Source organism: Microcebus murinus, chromosome 2 (genome assembly GCF_040939455.1).
Source record: "Microcebus murinus isolate Inina chromosome 2, M.murinus_Inina_mat1.0, whole genome shotgun sequence".
Classification (NCBI taxonomy): Eukaryota; Metazoa; Chordata; class Mammalia; order Primates; family Cheirogaleidae; genus Microcebus; species Microcebus murinus.
The window spans coordinates 103,120,927-103,141,210 of NC_134105.1; the positions used below are offsets into that span (position 1 = coordinate 103,120,927).

The 20,284-nt window shown below is 48.0% G+C and overlaps 1 protein-coding gene across 4 annotated transcripts in view; it reads right to left on the minus strand.

Moving 5' to 3' along the window:
• Nucleotides 1–899: 899 nt before the first annotated feature.
• The window catches only part of ADAR (adenosine deaminase RNA specific), a 40,117-nt gene continuing 20,732 nt past the window's right edge, over nucleotides 900–20,284 (minus strand). For 2 of the 4 annotated variants that reach the window (XM_012767936.3, XM_012767937.3), the window contains exons 2-15: nucleotides 14,642–16,074; nucleotides 12,609–12,792; nucleotides 11,913–12,061; nucleotides 10,870–11,005; nucleotides 10,546–10,736; nucleotides 8,477–8,624; nucleotides 7,959–8,130; nucleotides 7,189–7,282; nucleotides 6,353–6,475; nucleotides 5,972–6,105; nucleotides 4,061–4,243; nucleotides 3,482–3,594; nucleotides 3,001–3,128; nucleotides 900–2,821 (exon numbers count right to left, since the gene is read on the minus strand). In XM_012767936.3, the coding sequence (XP_012623390.2) occupies nucleotides 2,584–2,821; nucleotides 3,001–3,128; nucleotides 3,482–3,594; nucleotides 4,061–4,243; nucleotides 5,972–6,105; nucleotides 6,353–6,475; nucleotides 7,189–7,282; nucleotides 7,959–8,130; nucleotides 8,477–8,624; nucleotides 10,546–10,736; nucleotides 10,870–11,005; nucleotides 11,913–12,061; nucleotides 12,609–12,792; nucleotides 14,642–16,074 (3,426 nt within the window). In that variant the 3' untranslated portion in view covers nucleotides 900–2,583. Of the gene's footprint in view, nucleotides 2,822–3,000; nucleotides 3,129–3,481; nucleotides 3,595–4,060; nucleotides 4,244–5,971; nucleotides 6,106–6,352; nucleotides 6,476–7,188; nucleotides 7,283–7,958; nucleotides 8,131–8,398; nucleotides 8,625–10,545; nucleotides 10,737–10,869; nucleotides 11,006–11,912; nucleotides 12,062–12,608; nucleotides 12,793–14,641; nucleotides 16,075–20,284 lie in introns of all 4 variants that reach the window. The other 2 variants (XM_012767934.3, XM_012767935.3) reach the window with 1 other exon arrangement.

Below are 20,284 nucleotides of genomic sequence, written 5' to 3' on the forward strand. Positions count from 1 at the left end.
TAACAATTCAGGTGTTTCTTTTTTTTTTTTTATTTATGAGGAATGTATATTGTTAGTCACTTATTCAAGGGATAAAGCGGAATCATAAAACTGGACTGCAGCCATCGTGGCACCCAAGTCTATGCTTGGGCTCTTCCCCACTCTGCTCTTGGAGTCACTGCCGTTGACTCCAAAACCAAACAAATTCAACAAAGAGGAAGCAGCTTGAAGCACTGACAGTTTTTACAAGTGATTATTCAAAGAATGCACAATAGCCACAGTTCAGACAAATCAACTACAAAAGTAATTAAAAAAAAAAGTTGGGGGGAAGGGGTACTGGTTATTAAAGGTTGGACAAAAACATGAAGGGAACAGCGGTGGAAGCTCTGCCTCCTCAGAGGGGCATGGGGACGCAGTGATGCAGGGCCTCACGATTAATTTCCAGCAGACACGTGGAGTTCAGGGATGCCTTGCTCTCTTCCTACAGTAGCAACTGAATACTGCACGTTTGCTAGAGAAAATCTTGGGGCAATTGGGGGAATCTGATCTTTTGAGACCCCTGTTGTCCCCATTAAAGAAGAGGCAGCTGGGCTGAGCTCTGCTGGAGATACTAATGCCCAAGATGGACCGAGGGGCCAAACATTCCGAGGAATCAGTAGGTGATAACCCTCCAGCCTGAAGAACCGAGAGGATGTGCTTCCTTCCAGCGGCTGGGAACCACGAGATCTCTCTGCCCCAGTTGCGGGTGCCAGGGTTGACTTAACATGCCTTCAGCAGACTCACAGGGCCAGGGAGCAGGCAGGCCCCTTCCACCCCAGAAGACAGGTGCCGTTTTCCTACCAGTTCCTTGGGACGCTTTGGTGTTCCGCAGAGACATCCTCAGTCTATTTTAAAAACTTGGGTTTTCTTATTTTGGTCAATTTTTGGTCACAAGTACAGAGGGTACAGCGGGCCCCAAGAATAAAAGTGCAAATGTGGATGTATCTACTTGTTGAAGAGGCGGGCCAGACCGTGGGTGAACTCGTCCGCAGTTTGGGGGTGTGGGGACGGAAAGTCACCTGAGGGCACTGGCTCAGCATGTTCCCAGATGAAGATACGTTATCTACAGGAAGGAGGCAGGCTCAGGTCCTGAAGGCAGCAGCGCCCTTGTAAGTCCTCTTGAGCGTGTCTGGCTGATTTAGCCCCAGAGCTGGACTCCAGGGAGGCCACAGGCTCTGACCACATGAGTCCACATTAGGTGGACAAAGATCCACCTCGGAGTTTGAAGACAACCTGCCCTTTCACCTACAACCCCTGCCTTGTTGCATGTCAACCCTGTAAGGATTCCCTAACAGGCAGGGAGACCTCAGGTCTCTGCCCTGCCCATGAACCTACTTCTGAAGCTGTCTGGCAAAGTGAAAGTGCTTGGATAAATGGAAAAGTACCTCTGAACTTTAAGTCTGCTGAATTATAGGTTATCCGTAGCAGTTAAGAATCAACACCTATGGCATTATTTCAAAACTTCAAAATTTGCATATGACTTAGTTTTCCTGGGTGTTGCTGTCATGAGAAATACTATGCCAGGTGCAACAGTGATCTGAAACAACATGATTTTTTGCCCTTATTCTTACTGATTATCTGAGCAGAAATGATTTGACCTTCTAGGACTTGTCCTGGACTTTTTTCCCCAGCAGTTGGCTGGGGTCTATGGTCATACATTCCACATTGGCAGGGCAAATTATTAAGAATGTTCTAGGAGTAGAAGCGGCTGGAGCTTGGAAATATTCCAAGGAATATCTGTGCTCCCTGGGAAGTGGTCTGTGTCACCTGCAGGCGGAAAGCCCAGCTATTGCTTGGGCAACTCCCCTAGCCCGGTCTGGCTGGTTCTAGCCTTCCCTGCTGCCTGGGGAAGGGATACACTTCCAGAATAGCAGCTTTCCCTGCCTCACCCCACCCCCCACCCCCGACTAGCTGGCTAAAGTGCGAGATGGGAGGAAGATTGCTAAACATTATTTGCAGCTTCTGATAGCATTTCCATTGGCACTGACTGCAGTATTGAACTCCTGCCCTTGTAAATGTCTCACCCAATTCTTTAACTTCACTTCTTTACCCTCTTGGGGACGGGAAAGAGAAGCTTTGATCACAAGGAAGAATTATCAGAAGCGGAGGAGGGGAAGCAGAGCGGCCTGCAGAATTCACAAATGAATTGTTAGTCCCTGATGTGACACACACAGAGTGGACTGAGCCTAATCAAGAGGTCAGTGTAGCAAACACAAAGGGAAAGGAAATGGAAAAAACTAAAACAAAACTTAAGAGGAAATGGGCTATAGGAGCTCAGTGACTACATACGCCTTGCGGTGAAGGAAAAGATAAACCCTTTTCCCTCCCTTTAGGTCTCTGCCTCTTCACATGGGAAAAGAGACAGGCTCCTGACCAGACTCTGCCTAGTAATCCCAAAGAAAGCAGGATAAATGGGAACCCAAAGTTCTCGAAAACACCAACTGTGGGTGGGAGGAAAAAAAAGGAAGAGAAATAAACCCCTTGATCAAATAAAAAGGAATGCTACAACCTACCTCTCTCTCACCCCAGTGTGAAACACCCCTATCCATCTGTCACTGGATCATACTATACTGGGCAGAGATAAAAGTTCTTTTCCTCCTGGGGTTTGCTTATCCAGTTCCCATAGCCCATATCCTTCAGGCTTTTCTTGAAGTAGTTCTTGGCTATCTCATAGTCACGGGCAGCTTTCTTGGCCTCACCATAGGAGAGTTTCAGTAGATCCCTGCGGTAACGGAAGGAGCAGAGCTTCTTAAATAGAAGAAAAATGTTCTTTTTGGAGACCCGGGACAATTCATTCCGTGGCCTGGAGGAACAAAAGCACTCATTATTCACCTGGGACCAGGGACAGTGGGGGGCCTGAAGTGGAGAAAGCAAGGTAGGGTAGGTAGCTCTTAAGCTCTGAGATCGGCAGATACGTGTGCACCCCTGGGAGTGAGGGCAGGAAGCCTGGCCTTGCCTTTACTGCACTGTCCATCTCCTTACCCGTCCACGGTGCCCCTGGTACCGTCCAGGATCTCTAGGTCATAGCCGTCAGCCAAACACCAGTTGACGCTTGTCTCCTTAGTCTTCCCGGATTGCCTTTTGGAATCATATACACTGACTCGGCCAACCTAGGAATCCCAGAAGCGATGGGAGAAAGATGGAAACCTTTCAGGAATAAGATTCCGAAGCAGGGACTCAAGACTCATAGGAAAGAGGGAGTGTGGGGCCTTGATCTTTCTTCTCTATTTAGGATTCTGTTTGGCTAAGATTGGGCAGACTCTACACATACTAACTTCACCTTGATTCAAATTAATTCCAGACTAAGAGAAAGCAAGCCCTTGGCATCCAAAAGGAGGCAAGGATAAGTTCTTGGGGCACCAACAAAGGCTCCCCTTGCCCACAGTGCACATGTTTGCTCTGCTTTCAGGATTGGTTGAAAAGGAGAACCATGTCAAGGGCAAACAGAATGAGGTTATAGCACCTTGGGGTGGTTGACAATAAAGGGATGTCGTAGTCCATCCTCGAACGCACTTCCATCTCTTGTTACACGACAGCAAATAGCACGGGTCAGATGTCCTTGGCTGAAAAGGTAACCTGGGTACAGAAACAAGAAATGTATACACCTGTGTTTGCACCAAATGCTGTTAAGAGGCAGAGGCATGTGGGAAATCCAGAGGTACAAAATAGAGTTGTCAAGACAGAGAAAAAGCCTTCTGATTGTGGCTACTCAGGATATATATGGGATCATCAAATATTTAAGCATAATATAAGAGGCTCCAGGTAAGGCCAAGGACTGTGGACAACAAGCAAACTAAAGCGCTGCTGTTTTAAGCTGCCGTGTTTCTTTAACCCATCTTGAAAGGACTGGCCTGGCGTGTTTTTACTTAGGATTGCTGCCTAACCCTGTGTCTACCACAGCAGGCTGGATATTCAGAATCGCTTCTGACGACTGAAGCAAGTTCACGTTGGAAAGGGGAACCTGGCAAGAAAGCATGCGGTTTCCTGGGATTTGGGCACAAGGAAGACAGACTGGCCCCGGATCCCAAGGCAGGCCCCTTACCTAATGTGACAGATTTGAGATACACGGGCTGCAGGAAGTGGGTCAACAGTGCCCCTTGCAGGCCCAGCACGTTCCAGCGCAGGATTTTGTCACTACAGGACATGGTGCGGAGTCTTTCCCCGAGCCGAATGCCGTCCCACGTCGGCACAATGTCACTGGACTCCACAGGGATTGTGCCTTCCCCTGTGTGAGAGACTTGGGTCAGACCTACGGGGGCCACTGGGCCAAACCACTCCCTGGCATGGTGTCTGTAGGCCTTGAGCTTGGGACATTCATTCATTCATTCTTCACACATTTCACAGTCTCCACCGCGTGCCAGACACTAGGCTTGTGCTGGGAAACAGTGGTGAGCAAAACCAAGTAAGATCCTTGTCCTCCTGGAACATTTGTCAGGGAGGGCTGAGGGCACAGAAAGGCAAGGAAAAGACACTAAACGAGTAAACCAATATATTCATACGAATTCTAGATGCTAATAGTGCTCTGAAGGCTTTGAGGGAGCCCTGGTGGAGGACCACGGGGGGATCCTCCTGGGACAGAAGAGTCAGGGGAGCTGGGACATAAAGGGGAAGGAAGAGGTGGAGTGTGACAGACACACAGAGCAGAAGTGAAGGTCCTCAGGCAGCAAGGGGTTTGGTTGTTCAGGGAGCCGACAAAGAGCCCGTGTGACTACAGCACATGTGAGGGTGGGGGACAGGGGCACAGGATGAGGCTGGGAGATCACGGCAGGTTTTGCTTTTATATGAAGTGCAGTGGGAAACCACTACCGGGTTGGTTTTTCCCTTTTTAAAATAACAGCTTTATTGAGATGTAATTCATATGTCATACAATTCACCCATTTAAAGCATACAACTCGGTGGTTTTTAGTATTTTCACAGGGTTCTGCAACCTTCACCACAGCTAATTTTAGAGCATTGCATCGCTCCAAAAACAAACCTTCTACTCATTAGCAGTCACTCCTCATCTCCCTCCAACCCTCCCAGCCCCATCCCTGGCAACCACTCATCTGCTTTCTGTCTCTATGGATTTGTCTTTTCTGGACATTTCATGTTAGTGGAATAATACAATATGTGATCTTTGTTGACTGGCTTTTTTCATTGAGCATAATGTTTCCAAGTTCATCCACGTTGTAAGCATGTATCAGTACTTCATTTCTTTTTATGATCAAATGATATTCTATTATATGGATATATCACATTTTCTTTATCTATTCATCGGTTGATGGCCATTTGGGTTGCTTTCCACTTTTTTTGGCTATTATGAATAATGCTGCTATGAACGTTCATGTGCTAGTTTTTGTGTGGACACAGGTTTCCATTTCTCTCGGGCAAATACCTAGCAGTGAGCTAGGGTACTCAGCAGGGTTTCAGGAGCACTCGGATGACTGCTCAAGTGTGGGCTCAATGGCACACTTGAGCAGGAGTGGATGTGAAGAGACAGTAAGGAGACAGCAGAAGACAGGCGAGAAGGAGGAGCTAAGTGGACCAGGCGCAAACTCAGCAGCCAACTGTACAGAGGGAAACCAGGCACGAGCACCCTCACGTGCCAACTCCTCAGGGCTTGGCTCTGCACCACTTTCTTTTCATTTCCTCCACCATCCCCAAGCTAACCCTTTCTGTTCCCACTGCTGTGAAGATCCTACAGGAGGACGCCTATGTTTTTATTTCTAACCAGGCTCTCTCCTCTGAGCTCAAGGTGGCCACCTCCACCTCCTGTTTGTTTTGGAGATTTCTCACGTCTCCCAAACTAACAAATTCAAAATGGAACCTTGATCCTCCTACAGACCTCCTCCACTCAGACCTTCCCTCTCCTGTAAACAGCACCCCAGTGCCCAGTGGCAGTCCTGTAGAGACTTGGGGTCCTGGGGCCTGGCAGAGCCTTTTGTGGGAAGGAGGGAGGGCACGTGTCACTCACCGTTCTCCACCTTGGTGCGGAGCTTGCCTTGTTTGGGATTCTCAAAGACAGGGTAGTGGCAGGAATCTGTGCTTTCCACAGCCCGGTCACTGCAGGACTTGTCAAAGAGGGCACCATCTCCACATGGGGCGGTGCTGCAAAACAGGGGCATCTGTTCAGACTCACCTGTGCCCATTTCCCCCAATTTCCCAGGGCTCAAGAACAGTCAGATGAGGTAGGAGCAAGGAATGTTTTCTGAGTACTACCACAGGGCACATATCTCAAACCCAGAGTGGTGTGTGGTTTATTGTATAAGGTCTGATTTATGGGCCAGGAGCACTCGGATACCCAATCCTGGGAGCCTGGCAGGGCTGGCTCGGCAGCAACAGAGACTATGCAAACCTGATATAGAGATGGAACGACACGGTCTTTTTTATTTGGAGCTTTTCTCCTCCCCTAGCAGGTTCAAATATACTATCCTTCGCAGTCTGGGGGTTGTATTTCATTAACTCGCTGTAGAGAAACCTATAAAAAGAAAATGTGGTTAGGAAGACAGGTTCAATTCTGGGAAGAGCAATTGCTTCTATAATCTGACCTCTATCTGAGCCCCAGGTAAGGAAAAGTCTTCATGATCAGACCTTTCACAATTTCTCAGGTAGAAAGAAGTGGTGGGAAAATTCTTCATGGGAGACCACAGCCTTCCACAAAGCAAAGCTGGCCTTTTGGGTCAGTTTCATTTCTGCTGAGGGCTCCTCGCTATGGTGGCTACAGGGATTTTAGGGCAGAACAAATTGATTCAAGGACTACAGGAGGCTGTTGCTTCTACCCTGGTCTCTCCCTTCATACATTAAAGAAAAGGTGAACTAGAGGAGAAAGCTGGCAGGGATGCTGAGGTTGCTCATAGGTCCTGAAATGGAGATAGAAGGCTGCCTCATTCCCAAGGCCCTGAGAACCAAAAGGTCATTTTGTGTTTTTTTTTAAAAAGGACATGAAGCAGAGTTAGTAGATAAAAGGACAGCACTTAAAAACAGTCCGAGTAGCGGGATGCAGCCCGGGTCGCAGAGGAGATCGATTCTGTAAGACAGGTTCAAATGGACAGGCTAAAAGCAAAGGCTGCCAGTCTGATGGGGTTTCAGAGGCTGTGTCGCAGTCCCAGCACCCTGGGGGCAGCAGATGTGGGGCAGAGAAGTGATGCTCACTCCACGGCCAGGCAGCCAGCCCGCTCTGATCTCGCTCACCTGATGAAGCCTCTCCGGGAGATGATTTCCGCGTGGCAGTCGTTGACAGTTTCTCCCTTTAGGCTGAGAGAATCTCCTTTCACACAGCGATTCCCTAGGAAGGCATTTAATACAAAAATGGAACAACTGAAGGAAAATGATGATGAATAGGGGTGAAGGCTGTTTGTTCTTAAAGCTTAAAGGCAGGCCAGGTGCAGTGGCTCACGCCTGTAATCCTAGCACTCTGGGAAGCCGAGGCTGGTGGATCACTCAAGGTCAGGAGTTTGAAACCAGCCTGAGCAAGAGCGAGACCCCGTCTCTAATAAAAATAGAAAGAAAATTAATTGGCCAACTAAAAATATATAGAAAAAATTAGCCAGGCATGGTAGCACATGCCTGTAGTCCCAGCTACTCGGGAGGCTGAGGCAGGAGGATTGCTTGAGCCCAGGAGTTTGAGGTTGTTGTGAGCGAGGCTGACACCACAGCACTCTAACCCAGGCAACAGAGTGAGACTGTCTCAAAAAAAAAAAAAAACAAAAAAAAAAAAAAAAAAAAGAAAAGCTTAAAGGCAGAAATAGCCTCAATTTATCAGCTCCTGGACTCCCATATTCTCTCCTCTGGGAAATAACACATTCCTCACTCTGAATGGGCTGTAGCTAAAATGAAATACAAGTTTTTTGTCCCTGCCTTGGGGTCCCTGTCACAGACTCCAGGGGAAGATGACAAGGACTGGCTTCTGGGCACTGTGGGAGGCAGATGCCTGGAAGAGCGTGTTCCAGGACTTCACTCACCTGTCCCCAAGCTGACTACAACGCCCATGTCCTCAGAGTCTTTCTTCATGATGATGGCAGCCAGGATCTTGCGGCCAAGCAAGGAGGGTTGGAAACTGTTCGTCAGAGCATTGAAGCACCTGTGGCTCAGCATGGCTATCTGGTCGTGGAAGGTGCTGCCAGTGAGAGGGAGCTGTGGGGACAGGAGGCTGCGTCAGGACCATGAAGCCAAGGCTGCGTCCACCACAGTCACAGTGGGCGGGGAGACCAAGTTCTACTCGACACGTGAGCCATCCTTCCCCTCTCACATCTAGCGTCACAGTTATACGCTCTACTGAGGCTGACATTAAAGCCTAGGAATAACTCACAGGACAGCAAGTCAGAGCCAACTCCACCCAGAGAGGAGTCAGCAGGAGCCCCCCCCAACAAAAAAAGATAGCACCAAAAGTAGACGTCTTAACTGTCTTTGGCTGTGCTTCTGGGGACCTTGAGAGGAGGAGCAAAGTTCTTCTGAGACTGGCCCCTGTCACTGGGGTTACCTCTGTGAAACCCATGCGTTCTGCCTTCTCGTTCTCCCCGATCAAGACACGGAGAGCCGCATCTGCTGCTTCCTGCTTGCCTTGCTTCTTGCTGTGTGCGCAGACGGCTGGGAACCAGCGACCCCCAACTTTTGCTTGGTAAACGAACCTTTGGGATGAGAAGCAGGGAATGAAGACACGCGGCAGGCCTTGACAGCTGTTCCGGGGAAGAGCTAGTTTGGCTTAAGATGTGACCAGTCATACAAACCTATGGACCCATCAATCTGGACAGCTGTGTCTAAGGCAGCATTTTCCAGATTTTGGTAGTTCGAGAATTACAGTATGACTTGTGCTAGATCCAGTATCACCTGAGTTATTACTCCCCCGCCCCCCCCCCTCCCCCCACTAAACTCTTTAACAACATACACATATTTAAAAAGGAAACTTCATATCATGGCTGTAAATGGAAAACTAGTATCACTTGCCATAAATTGAAGGTGGCTTTGAAACTGAATATGATAAAATCAAGTCATTAAATTCTGACCAGACACTGTTACCTGCAAAGGCTCTGGGCCTGTCCTTCCTATAAAGGAAGATCAGGAGGTATTAGAGCATTGAAAGAAATCAGCACCAAAGTTGGCCTTTCTCCTTAACTTAAACAGAAATGAGAAGGGAATAACTTTCTCTTCACGTGAATAACTGTTACTTAACACACTGTGATTTTTAAAGTACAATTTCATTTCCTTATTCACTTCCTGATTAGCTCAAGGGGACTTAACCTGTGCCCTTGAAGGCAGGTCATTATGTCAAGGTCTGCCTTAGGCCAGGGAACTGAGCTTTTCTGAGGGAGTTATTTTTTGATTTCTGGCAAGCTTGAGATGGCTGTGGGGGTAAGTGGATGGGTCTTGGGCCCATGAGCTCTGCTGACAGTAAAGTGTACAAGTGGGGCAGGGAGGGCCCCATCACTCCTGGCTGGGGATTTCTACAAACACAGAGGGATGGAGCAAAACAGTTTGGAAATCTACCAGTCAAGGTGTTAAGAATCCCGTCTTTCAACCAGATTCTAACCTACTGGCTAGGAACCCAGCTTTGGATAATCAAACTGCATATAACAGAGGCTTCAGTATCAAGATTTACCAGCTCAGGCAGTAAAAAGAATCAACCTTAATGTTCAACCACACCGAGTTTCTCATTATTCCTTGACTAGCCTAAGCAGCTGAATGTCTTCAAGTACTTTCTTTGCCCATGCCGGCAGGTTTATGCAGGCTAGTGGGCTTGAGTTCAGACTGAGAGGAACAGGAGCAAGAAGAAGATGGAGACGGGGTCTGGGCCAAACTGCATAGGATCCTTCCCTGAGGTATGTAAGAGAACCTCATGACTACTCTATGCATTGTAAAAGAATATGAACTCTTATGCACAAAGTTGGTTTTTTTTTTTTGAGACAGAGTCTTGCTCTGTTGCCCGGGCTAGAGTGTCGTGGCATCAGCCTAGCTCACAGCAACCTCAAACTCCTGGGCTCAAGCAATCTTCCTGCCTCAGCCTCTCGAGTGGCTGGGACTACAGGCATGTGCCACCATGCCCGGCTAATTTTTTTCTATTTTTTGTAGAGACAGGGTCTTACTCTTGCTGAGGCTAGGTGTGTAGTAGGATATGCCACCTGGGCTTGTGGGAGTATACTCTATCCTGTGCACAAGGATGAAATCCCCCAATGACTCATTTCTCAGAATGTGTGTATCCCTGTCATTAAGCAATGGGTCTGGGAAAGGAAATTAGATGTCTGGGATAGAAATGAGACTTTTCATTGTATAGGTTTTCAATCGGTTTGGATGTTTTCCTATGTACATATATATCCCTTTAAAAGTTAAAATCAGTTAAAAAATTAAAAAGGATCATGGTCACTGGAAGAGCGATTATATCCTCTGGACGGCTGATCCGATGTCTTCTAGAAGGCAGGGAGACAGGGCTGGACTTGTTTCCCTCTACTCGCCCCCTCTGTCGTTCACAGCTAATGCATATCCTTTCTTTCCCCGGGTTACAAGCCACCCCCACACCAGGTGACACATGGCTGCAGCCGGGACTGGGACACTCACTTGGGCTCGTGAGGAGGTCCGGACTGGTCAACCAACTTGAATTCGGCAGCAAAGCCATGGGAGCGGGCGTACTCTAACAGGCCGCCCACGGGGTTGGTGTTCAGGTATCTGACGAGCTCGCCAATCCTCCTGACCTTGCTGGGCATCACGGATTCCAAGTTATCAAGTGATTCCGTGCTCGTACCTCCAGGCTAAAGGGAAATTAATCAAACAAAGAGGAATCATAAACGTTGACTCAAGGAAACTTTGACAGACTCACAGGCAATCCTAAATGACCTGTTGCTAAAAACGACCTGTGTCTTTTGAGCGGGAAGACAAGCCCACCTGGTTCTCGGAGTTGGTCGCCTCCCCGTGCAGGGCCTTCATGGCTTCCTCTGCGGCCATCTGCTTTGCCACTTTCTTGCTGGGGGCACTCACGGTGGGGAAAGTTTGGGCTCCCACTGCAACACAGTATTGGAACCTGACAGAGAGAGCAGAAGGATTAAATGGTTTTGACTGAGGAGCGTGCTAGCCTTTGTCAGCCTGTCATCCTTTACTACTTGGAACTTCCTCGCACACACTGCCTTTGCGCAGTCACTTCCCGCGCAGTCACGTCTGCCTCGAACAGCCAGAGCCCTTCACCCACCAATGACCAACACAGTGTCTCTTAGCCTGGCTGACCCCTCTCGACATTTTTTTTTTTTTTTTTTTTTTTTTGAGACAGAGTCTCGCTTTGTTGCCCAGGCTAGAGTGAGTGCCGTGGCGTCAGCCTAGCTCACAGCAACCTCAAACTCCTGGGCTCAAGGGATCCTCCTGCCTCAGCCTCCCCAGTGGCTGAGACTACAGGCATGCACCACCATGCCTGGCTGATTTTTTCTATATATATTAGTTGGCCAATTAATTTCTTTCTATTTATAGTAGAGACGGGGTCTTGCTCTTGCTCAGGCTGGTTTCGAACTCCTGATCTTGAGCAATCTGCCTGCCTCGGCCTCCCAGAGAGCTAGGATTACAGGCGTGAGCCACCGCGCCCGGCCCCCCTCTCGACATTTAAGCATCAACCCAGTTCTACCTCCTCCAAGAACCCTTCTCTTGAACATCTAAGTCTACAGACCCACAAATAGAGAGATTCTCGGGTCCAGTACCTGTTTGTCCCATCAACAGTAACCTCCAAGCCATGGACCCCCCTAGTGCTTGGTTCCTTTAATTCCTAATCCCAGATTCTCTGCTCCATGAGCAGCACTCAGGCCCTCAAGGCTCCGCTTTCCCCATTTTGAAACAGAAAAAATTGCTCAGTGAAATAACTGGCCATCTCTGAGAAGACAAGGAGGAAAACGTGTCTTTTTCTTTTTGCAAAAACCTCAGCAGAGATACGTGACGCGAGGACATACTTGGGGTCATGGGCGGGGCCTTCTTTGGATAGGAGACGGAATTCACAGGAGCTCCCCAATTTGTGCATGCACTCAAGCAATGTAGTGACAGGACTCTTCCCAGAAAATGAAGATATTGTTGAAGGAGTGGTGGCCTGGGACTCTGCGTTCTGGAGGAGATGAGACAAGAAGAAAAAACACTAGTTAGTCCATCATGGAAGAGGGGAAGGGGATGGAAGAATTTCTTCTGACTCACTAAATGTTAAGGGGCTGGCATTCCAAAGGAAAAGGGGCTGTTGGCGGATTTTCTAGGCATTGCAGCAAAGCACAAGTTATTTAAATGTTCTGGCTCCCATTTCTCATTTTCTCGAACTCCTGACCTTGAGCAATCCTCCCGCCTCAGCCTCCCAGAGTGCTAGGATTACAGGTGTGAGCCACCGCGCCCGCCCCTCATTTCTCATTTTCTAAGAGAGGAGAGGAGGATAATCTTTCAGGTCTCTTTTAACTCAGAAATTCTGTAAATCCAGTTACGCTAGGAAAGAGGGCAAAAGGAGAAGCTGGGTATGAGAAGAAAGGTGGGCTTGGGAGGTGGGATAGAAGGAGAGTGGGAAGCTGACCCCAAGAAAGTGTCAGCTGTTTAGGCTGGGAAGGTCAGTTAAAATCCTGATACAGACATTGAAAGTGAACGGACACCCTCCCAGAGGGTGGGACATCTACCTTCTCTGATTCTTCGTCTGAGGAATAGTGGGTTGATTCTTCTGATTTTCCACTGTCCTTGGCTTTGGCTTCCCTAAGCAGAATTTTCATGGCTTTCATAGCTGCATCCTGCTTGGCCACTTTCTTGCTGCCAGCTTCTGCTGGGGGAAACTCTCGGCCACTGATGACAACCTGGAATTTAAATCTTGACGGAAAGTGATTAGATGTGTGAACACGGGTCTAAGCCATCCCTTCTGCCCTCTCCAAAGAGATCTTCACCCTGGAATTCCTTGCTATATTAAAGGGCTTTTTGATTTGGGGAGGAGATGGAGGGTAAGCCAAGGAACTCCTATTCCTTTGGAGGCCCAGCCTGTCCTTTTTTTGGGGGGAAACAAAGCAGCCAGGAGCTCAGCAGAGCAAACACAGCCACAGGTGAAATGAAATGAGCTCAGGGGAAACCCGCTGTCTCTTTAACAGTGAATCACAATAAAGCCTATATAAAAAATGATGAGCTAAAATCGCCATTACAGTCTTGTTGGCAACCAAACGTCTTCCTCCTAAAGCAACTGTGGTAGACTGGCCGCCTTGAGGAAAGGCCCTAAAAGATAGTGAAGGCTTATAGCCCAGAAGGCTCACACTCCCCAGCCACCTTCAGGGATCACACACCTGCCATTTATCAGGGCCTGTTTTGCCCCTAACCTACCCTTAGACACCTATCACTCTTAGAGTTTGTTATGAGTCATTCCATAGCTCTAATTGTCCCAAGCCTGAGATGAAAGGAATTTCCCCTTGTTATGTAGAAAATAAAAAAACATTATTTCTAGGCCTCTGGACTTAGCCCAGGCCTCCTTTGTTCAAGCTTTCAAATTTGTTCAGCGCTTTGCTCAATCTAGGATTTCATTTAGAAAAGTAGGTCGAATTTCTTATTTCCTAGGTCTTTTGAAATAGCTGAACATAGATAGCATCAATGTTTTTACAGGTGAAGTCCAAAGGATGATTACCCACAAAACCCACTGCTTTCCCCCAACTCTAGGGAGGGCAAAGAAAGAGAATGATGGAGAATGACAGCCATCCAGTTTCCACCCCAAACAGAAATAAACCAGTCTGGCCCTGCCAACCTTTGGACAGATACACCCCCTTTTCTTAACAGCTCTCCTGCAATGCCAACTTGGTGGTCACTAAGATAGTCAAGATAAGAAGTAAGGACCACAGCCAGGAATTCTCACTCCTAGAACCTGGGTAAACATAAAGGTTAGTGGAATTCTCCACCATCCTCCTGGCTCTCTTTAGCTGCAGCTTGCAGGCCCTGAGCTTCAGGGGTTTCAGCTCTCTGCTAGGCCCTTTGGCAACTCCTTTCTGGGCCCACCTGTCTTCCTCAATCTGTCCACTGGCCTATAGGACCCTGGAGTGCAGGGCCCCGCCAGCTGAGTGAAGTAATCTCTGATTTCACAGCTCAGAAGCAGCAGCAAGTGCTAGCCCGCCCATCTGTGCAGAGGAGGTGTGTAAAATTAGAACCACCACCTTCAATAGGCAGGCAGGCAGGCGTGCATGCTCTAGTCTACACCATCCTTCCCCCCAGGAGTCTGTGCAGAGGGGATTTTGGACCTGCTGCTGCTTAGCAGCACAACCCACCCTCACTCTGTGAATGCAACCTGCCCCAGCCCACCTGTTCCTGTGCCTCTCTCAGGAACTTGCTTGGGGAGAAGGGGATGGCTCACAGAAGGGGGTGGGGAGTTAAGTCTTCGCTACCTCTGGCCTTGAGAGGTAGGCATGACATTGATGCACAAAAGCCAATCATTCCTAAAGAAACTTCACTTCGGCCAACAGTGTCAACCCCCCCCTTGCTCAGCCATGATTCCGGCTGGTTCAAGGCCTACACTGCCCGATCAACATCTGGAAAAGGGCCAATCAAAGGTGATTTAGCCAAAAGGCAGAGAAGAAGAGGGAAAAGACAGGGGCCACCAAATGGCACAGCTCAGGAGTCAGCTGAGACGCTTTCAGGAGCAAGAGCACTGGACCCCAACCCTAGGTACAGTTCCTGGGTGGTCTCTTACCGAGGTTCATGGGATGGTCCACTCTGCTCTATCAGGTTGAAATCACAGGTCTGACTAGTGAACTGAGCATACTCTAACAGCCCGCTGACGGGGTTCTTCAGCTGGCACTCTGTCAGTTTCTTGTAGGTTGAGCACCGTGGCAAGCCATGACTGTAGAAGGAGGGCATCTCCATGATGGCTCGAAACTCACCTGGTGGTGCATGGATGCTATTCAAGTCATCTGGGATGTCATCTGTGGCCCACTGGCCATTTTCAAAGTCAACATACCCTGCTCTTGAGGGGCCATTGTTATGAATAGGTGGTTTCAGTTTTATTGGTTCTGCTCTGGCCACTTGCCTGTCTTGTAACTTTATGACAGGTGCCTGCCCATTCTCCACTTTTGCTGTGGTTACCACGTTATTTGAGGCATTTGATGTCGGTAAGTTGCAGGTGGGGAACTCTGCGTTTCTTTTGGTCTCAGTGATGGGTGCTACAGTGGTTTCAGGAAAACTGTTTGTATTTCTCTTCATTTGCATCCTCTCTCGCTTCTTGTCTGTCAAATACCATATGGGAGGGGTTGTCCCTTGCCTGTAGACATCCCCCTGCCTTTCCAAGTCAATCAGCACAGCATTCACATCTCGGGCCTTGCTGAAGCCAATATTTTTAGCCAAATTCAGGGCAGAGGAGTCAGACACATTAAATAGGTAGTCACAGATTTTCTCCTTGATTTCAGCCATGTCAAAAGGATCAGGAAGCTCTTCCAAGACAGATGTGGTGTTTTTGTCTTCAGTTTCCAAACTAGAGTCTGAGTCTGGGGCTCCCTGGCTCTGACCGTCTGATTTCACTACTCTACTCTGCTGGTTCTCAGCCTGAGCTGAGACTGCCAATTTCCACAAAGGGGGCGTTCCTGCCTCCCGATGTAGCTTACCCTTTTTTGCCAGAGAGTATAAAACTCGATTGACTTCCTTCTTTGGGACCTTGAGTTTCCCAGCCAGATCATGTGCTGTGGTGGCCTTCCCTTCCCCAAGCTCCTCCAAGAGCTTTAAGATCCTCTGTTCCTGATCCTGGTTGATACTCAGTTCCTGGAAATGTGCGGAAAGCCTATCAACACCTCTCCATGGCAGAATCCTGCCACGTGGCGAAGGATGCTGGGACCCTCTCTGGAACCCCTGACTGCTGAGATGCACGCTCCTGGGGACACCCCAGCTCTCAAGCTGCCTGCTTCTGGCAGGTGGCTCTGGAAATCTTGGCCAGAGTCCTGGGAGGAAGAGTGGTGGTGGTGATGGTGTCTGCTTCCCAATCAGGGGCACTTCTGGGAGCTGCCCCTTGAGAAACTCTATTTGCTTGAGCTGGAAACCATTAGAGCAAGATCCTGGCCCCCACTGCTGGTGTCTGATCTTGCTGGGCTCATAGCCTTGAACTGGAGGGGGGTGGTATCTGTTAAGGGAATATCCCTGCAGAACAAGATAGTGGAGAAGAAAGTGCATTAGGGCTACAGTGATGAGCCTGTGGAGTCCCCGTCCCTTCCCTGCTTGGGGGAGCTGCCCCAAGTGGGTTGAGAAGGAAACTGAGCCACGGGCTTATGACCCAGCAGGGGTGACTTGTCATTTTGTAAATACTGCCTAGGGGGCCACCAACAGGAACACAGAGCGGGGAGCAGGAGGCAAAACACACGGAGGTTCTTGGCACAGCCTTTCTAGCAACCTTATTCTTTTTCCTTTCACAGAATTTCAGGGAATTTACAAGGAAACTTTCCACTCACCAATAAAACTGCCCTTCTACAATCAGAAAAACAAATAAGTGTTGTCTTGTTTTAAAAACAAACAGAAACAGAATGCCTGAAAATGCCAAGGGAGTTAGTGGACTAGGGAGTGGACGAGGGCATCCCTCCTCCTCGAGTCAGGTTCACCACTGCACAGCCTCTTTGTCTCTAAATCTACCATTTGCATGACTATGACTAAAAAAGAAATTTAAGTTGATTGGATGAACCCCAGTCCGCCAAGGCTGTATCAGCACTGTAACAGGAACAGTGTCCACCCGGGAAGGGCACAGGACTTCAGAGATGCATCTGCTCACCACTGCTATCCCAGGAAGATCAGAATTTGCTTTTAGGGAGGCTGGAGCGTTTCCCCATAAAAATGGCACATTGTCCTCACGCTTCAGTGTGGTACCCAGGCTCACAGGGGACATCTGGGAATTTTGCCCAAACCACCCAGGCTCACCTGGATGTGTGGAGCTGGCAGGGTCTACTCCTCACCACCTCAGCTCGGTCCTCCTCCCTTCCCTGGCTACCTCCCAAGAGCTGCGTCCACCGCACGTTCTTGTGAACCCTGACATCCAGGCCACAAGTGACCCCATATTCTCCTTTCCCTGGGGGCTTACAGACTTGGAGGGGGACATCTAGCAACTTCTCCTCATGCTTATGTCCCCCTTTTCCGATTCTCCAGGCCCAGCTGCCTCCTACACAGGCAGCTGGGCCCCTTTCTTCTAGAATTTCAGCCTTCTACTCCCCCACATCCCGTCACAGATGGGGAATTCTGGCATTCTTGCTAATCACTCTCATGGTGTCCCTGGTAGGCAGTTCCTTAACTTCTGTCCCAGTGACCTCCATCTCCACCTTCCAGCCATACGATTGGCTTGTCTAGCTATTCCTCAAACCTCACTATTACTCTAGCCTCAGCCACCACCAAGACCTCAAATCCTGAAACTCTTTTTCAGTGGGCCAGGAAACTCACTCTGTAAACGGGCCACACAGCCCTGCTACTGTAGTACAAAAGCAGCCACATAAATTGTAAATAATGGAAAAACTTTATAATTTATTTACCATGAAATTTTACTGACAAAAACAGGTGGAGGGCTGGGTTTGGCCTGTGGGCTGTAGTTTGCTGACTCCTGGTCTTTTCTGATGGCGACTTCCCTGTGTTTCTACAACGTCCACTCCTTACTCTGGTGGAACCTGTTTATCGCATGACTCCAGTGCAGCTGCTGGTCAGCCACTCCTGACACTTCTCATTCTGGCTTCAGATGCCCACTCGCCCTGTCTGGATCTCATGGTCAGTCCCCTTCTCCACCCAAGGTCTACTCTCCCCTTTTTCTTCTCGAAAGCTTCCAAGTGGTAGTGGAGAAGGACCCTCACTTGGGCTAGCAGGGCCCACATAAATTCCTTCTCTTGAACCTCAGCGGGGTCTTCACTGTTTGCTGGTCAATTCAGTTCAACAAACATGCAGGCTCACTGTAGACTGTAGATTCTAATTTTTTAGAATCTCTAAAAAATTCTCCTCCCAGGGTCTGGTGACACAGCACCAAAGTTCTCCTCTCACCTCTCTTTTTCAGCCTGTCTTTGTTTCTTTCTTCCATTCCTTACATATAATCAGTCCCCAAGGCTTTGCTGAAAGACCCCTTCTTCCTTTATAATTTGTTCCCTAGGTTAATTGCATCTATTCCCCCAACCTAAACTGGCCCTTTGTAATAGCACTCTAATTTACTGTCTCTAGCCACTTCCTTGTGCGAAGCTTAAGATCTGAATTTCCAACCACCAAGATAATCTGTCCACTTAAATATCCTGTCATTAACTCAAATTCCACACATTCTGAACCAAATTAATCATCCCCCCCAAACCCAGCTCCTTCTCCTGTTGTTTTTATTACTGTTAATGACATCATTCTCCTCCTCCGTTATTAAGGCTAGAAATCTGAGTCACCTTTGCTGCCTGCCCGCCTCCCTCACATCTCCTGTCTTATCTACCACCTCTCTATTGTCTTTTAAATGTGCCTTCCTCCAGTTCCAGCCCTCATTACCTCTTACCTGAGCCAATGCAAAAGCCTCCAATCCTTCTATCCCTCTACACACCAATCTGAGTGGCAGCTTCTCCCTCTACTACCACCTATCACCACTCTGACCCTTCCCTTATGCATCTCCTTAAATGCCACTTTCTCTTCAGGAGACTTCTGATTGTCACCTCCCCCAGCCCATGGGGTTTCCTCTCCTTGAACTCCTCCCACTCAGCACCCATTACACCATTTATCATAGCTGTTGGATTAAAAAAAAAATAGTGGCACACATAGATTGCAGTGTATCTGCAGGGTAATTTTATTTATTTATTTATTTGAGACAGAGTCTTGCTCTGTTGCCTGGGCTAGGGTACGTGGTGTCAGCCTAGCTCACAGCAACCTCAAACTTCTGGGCTGAAGCAATCCTCCTGCCTCAGCCTCCTGAGTAGCTGGGACTACAGGTGCGCACCACCCATGCCTGGCTAATATTTTCTTTTCCTGTTTTAGTTGTCCAGCTAATTCTCTTTAGTTGCCCAGCTAACTCAGAGACAGTAAGATCCTGTTTCTACTAAAAACATAGTAGAGACAGGGTCTTACTCTTGCTCAGCCTGGTCTTGAACCTCAAGTGATCCTCCTGCCTTGGCCTCCCAGAGTGCTAGGATTACAGGTGTGACCCACAGTGCCTAGCCTGCAGGGTAATTTTTAACTAACAATATTAGATGTTCTAGAAATGATACTCAATTCTCTACTCCCAACATTCCCAAAGTAGTATCAATGGGGGTGCAGCAGTTAACTCTACCGTGAGCTCTCAGGGAACAAGGACTGTGCTTCAGCCATCTTTGCCTTCCTAGCATCTGGCACAAAGTTGATCCTGAACTAACGCTTCTTGAGTTAATGACTGTATGAACAAGATGCCCTTATGTAAGCAATCACATCTCTTTCCTTGCCCCTCTCCCTGCCCCTAATATTGCTAGGGGCAGAGGCAAATGCGTCTTCTATTACAGAGCAAGTGCCCAGCTCAGAGAGCTGAATTATAGGACTGTAGGGGGTTTCTGATGAGCTCTTTGAATGACCTTGGGACAAAGAACTTTGTTTCAAAGTGGCTAAAGTCAGCTTCTAGCTAAATGCTTTCTAGATTTAAATTTTGACTCTTGGCCAAAATCTGGAAAATATTTGAATGTCCATCTACAGAAGAGTTAAACAAATCATGATCAATTCATGCTATGGAACAGAACTGTTTTTTTTTAAAAAAAAATGTGTTACATCTATTTGCACCTGGAAAAAACTTAGAATAATATAATGTTAAATAAAACAACAACAAAAAAGCATGTTACAGAGTAACATGTGTGCTATAATTTCTTTTTTGGTAAACAAAAGGGGAAAAACAATGAATGTGTGTGTGTGTGTGTGTGTGTGTGCGTGCGCGAGGGTACACGAGCACAAGAGAACGAACGCCAAGAAAAGAAAGAAAGATTACATGAATTTGTTAATGGTTATTTTAGGGCAGTATGATTAGAAGGAGAGAAAGAGATTATTAAATTTTTTATTTTTACTCCCATTTTCCCGCTAAAACCCAAGCCACCACTTGAGAACAGCTATTTGTATAGCCGCTGAATGAGAGTAAGAGCAAGAAAGTGAGAAACTAACCCATGGTGATCATTCCTAAATCCCTCAATATCACCTCTCCCCACTTCATGTCCATTTACTCTGTAAGCTATATAATAAGTCACTTAATATCCACTGCCCCCACATTTCACTCTGATCTCACACTTAGTGTCAAGAGATAAGACCCTTGGCCTTTATCACATGGGCTCCCCAGGGCAATACATTGGTATATATGAAGAAATGATTTTCCTTCAAGTCAGGCATCCTTAATCCTTTTGAAGAGTTTAAT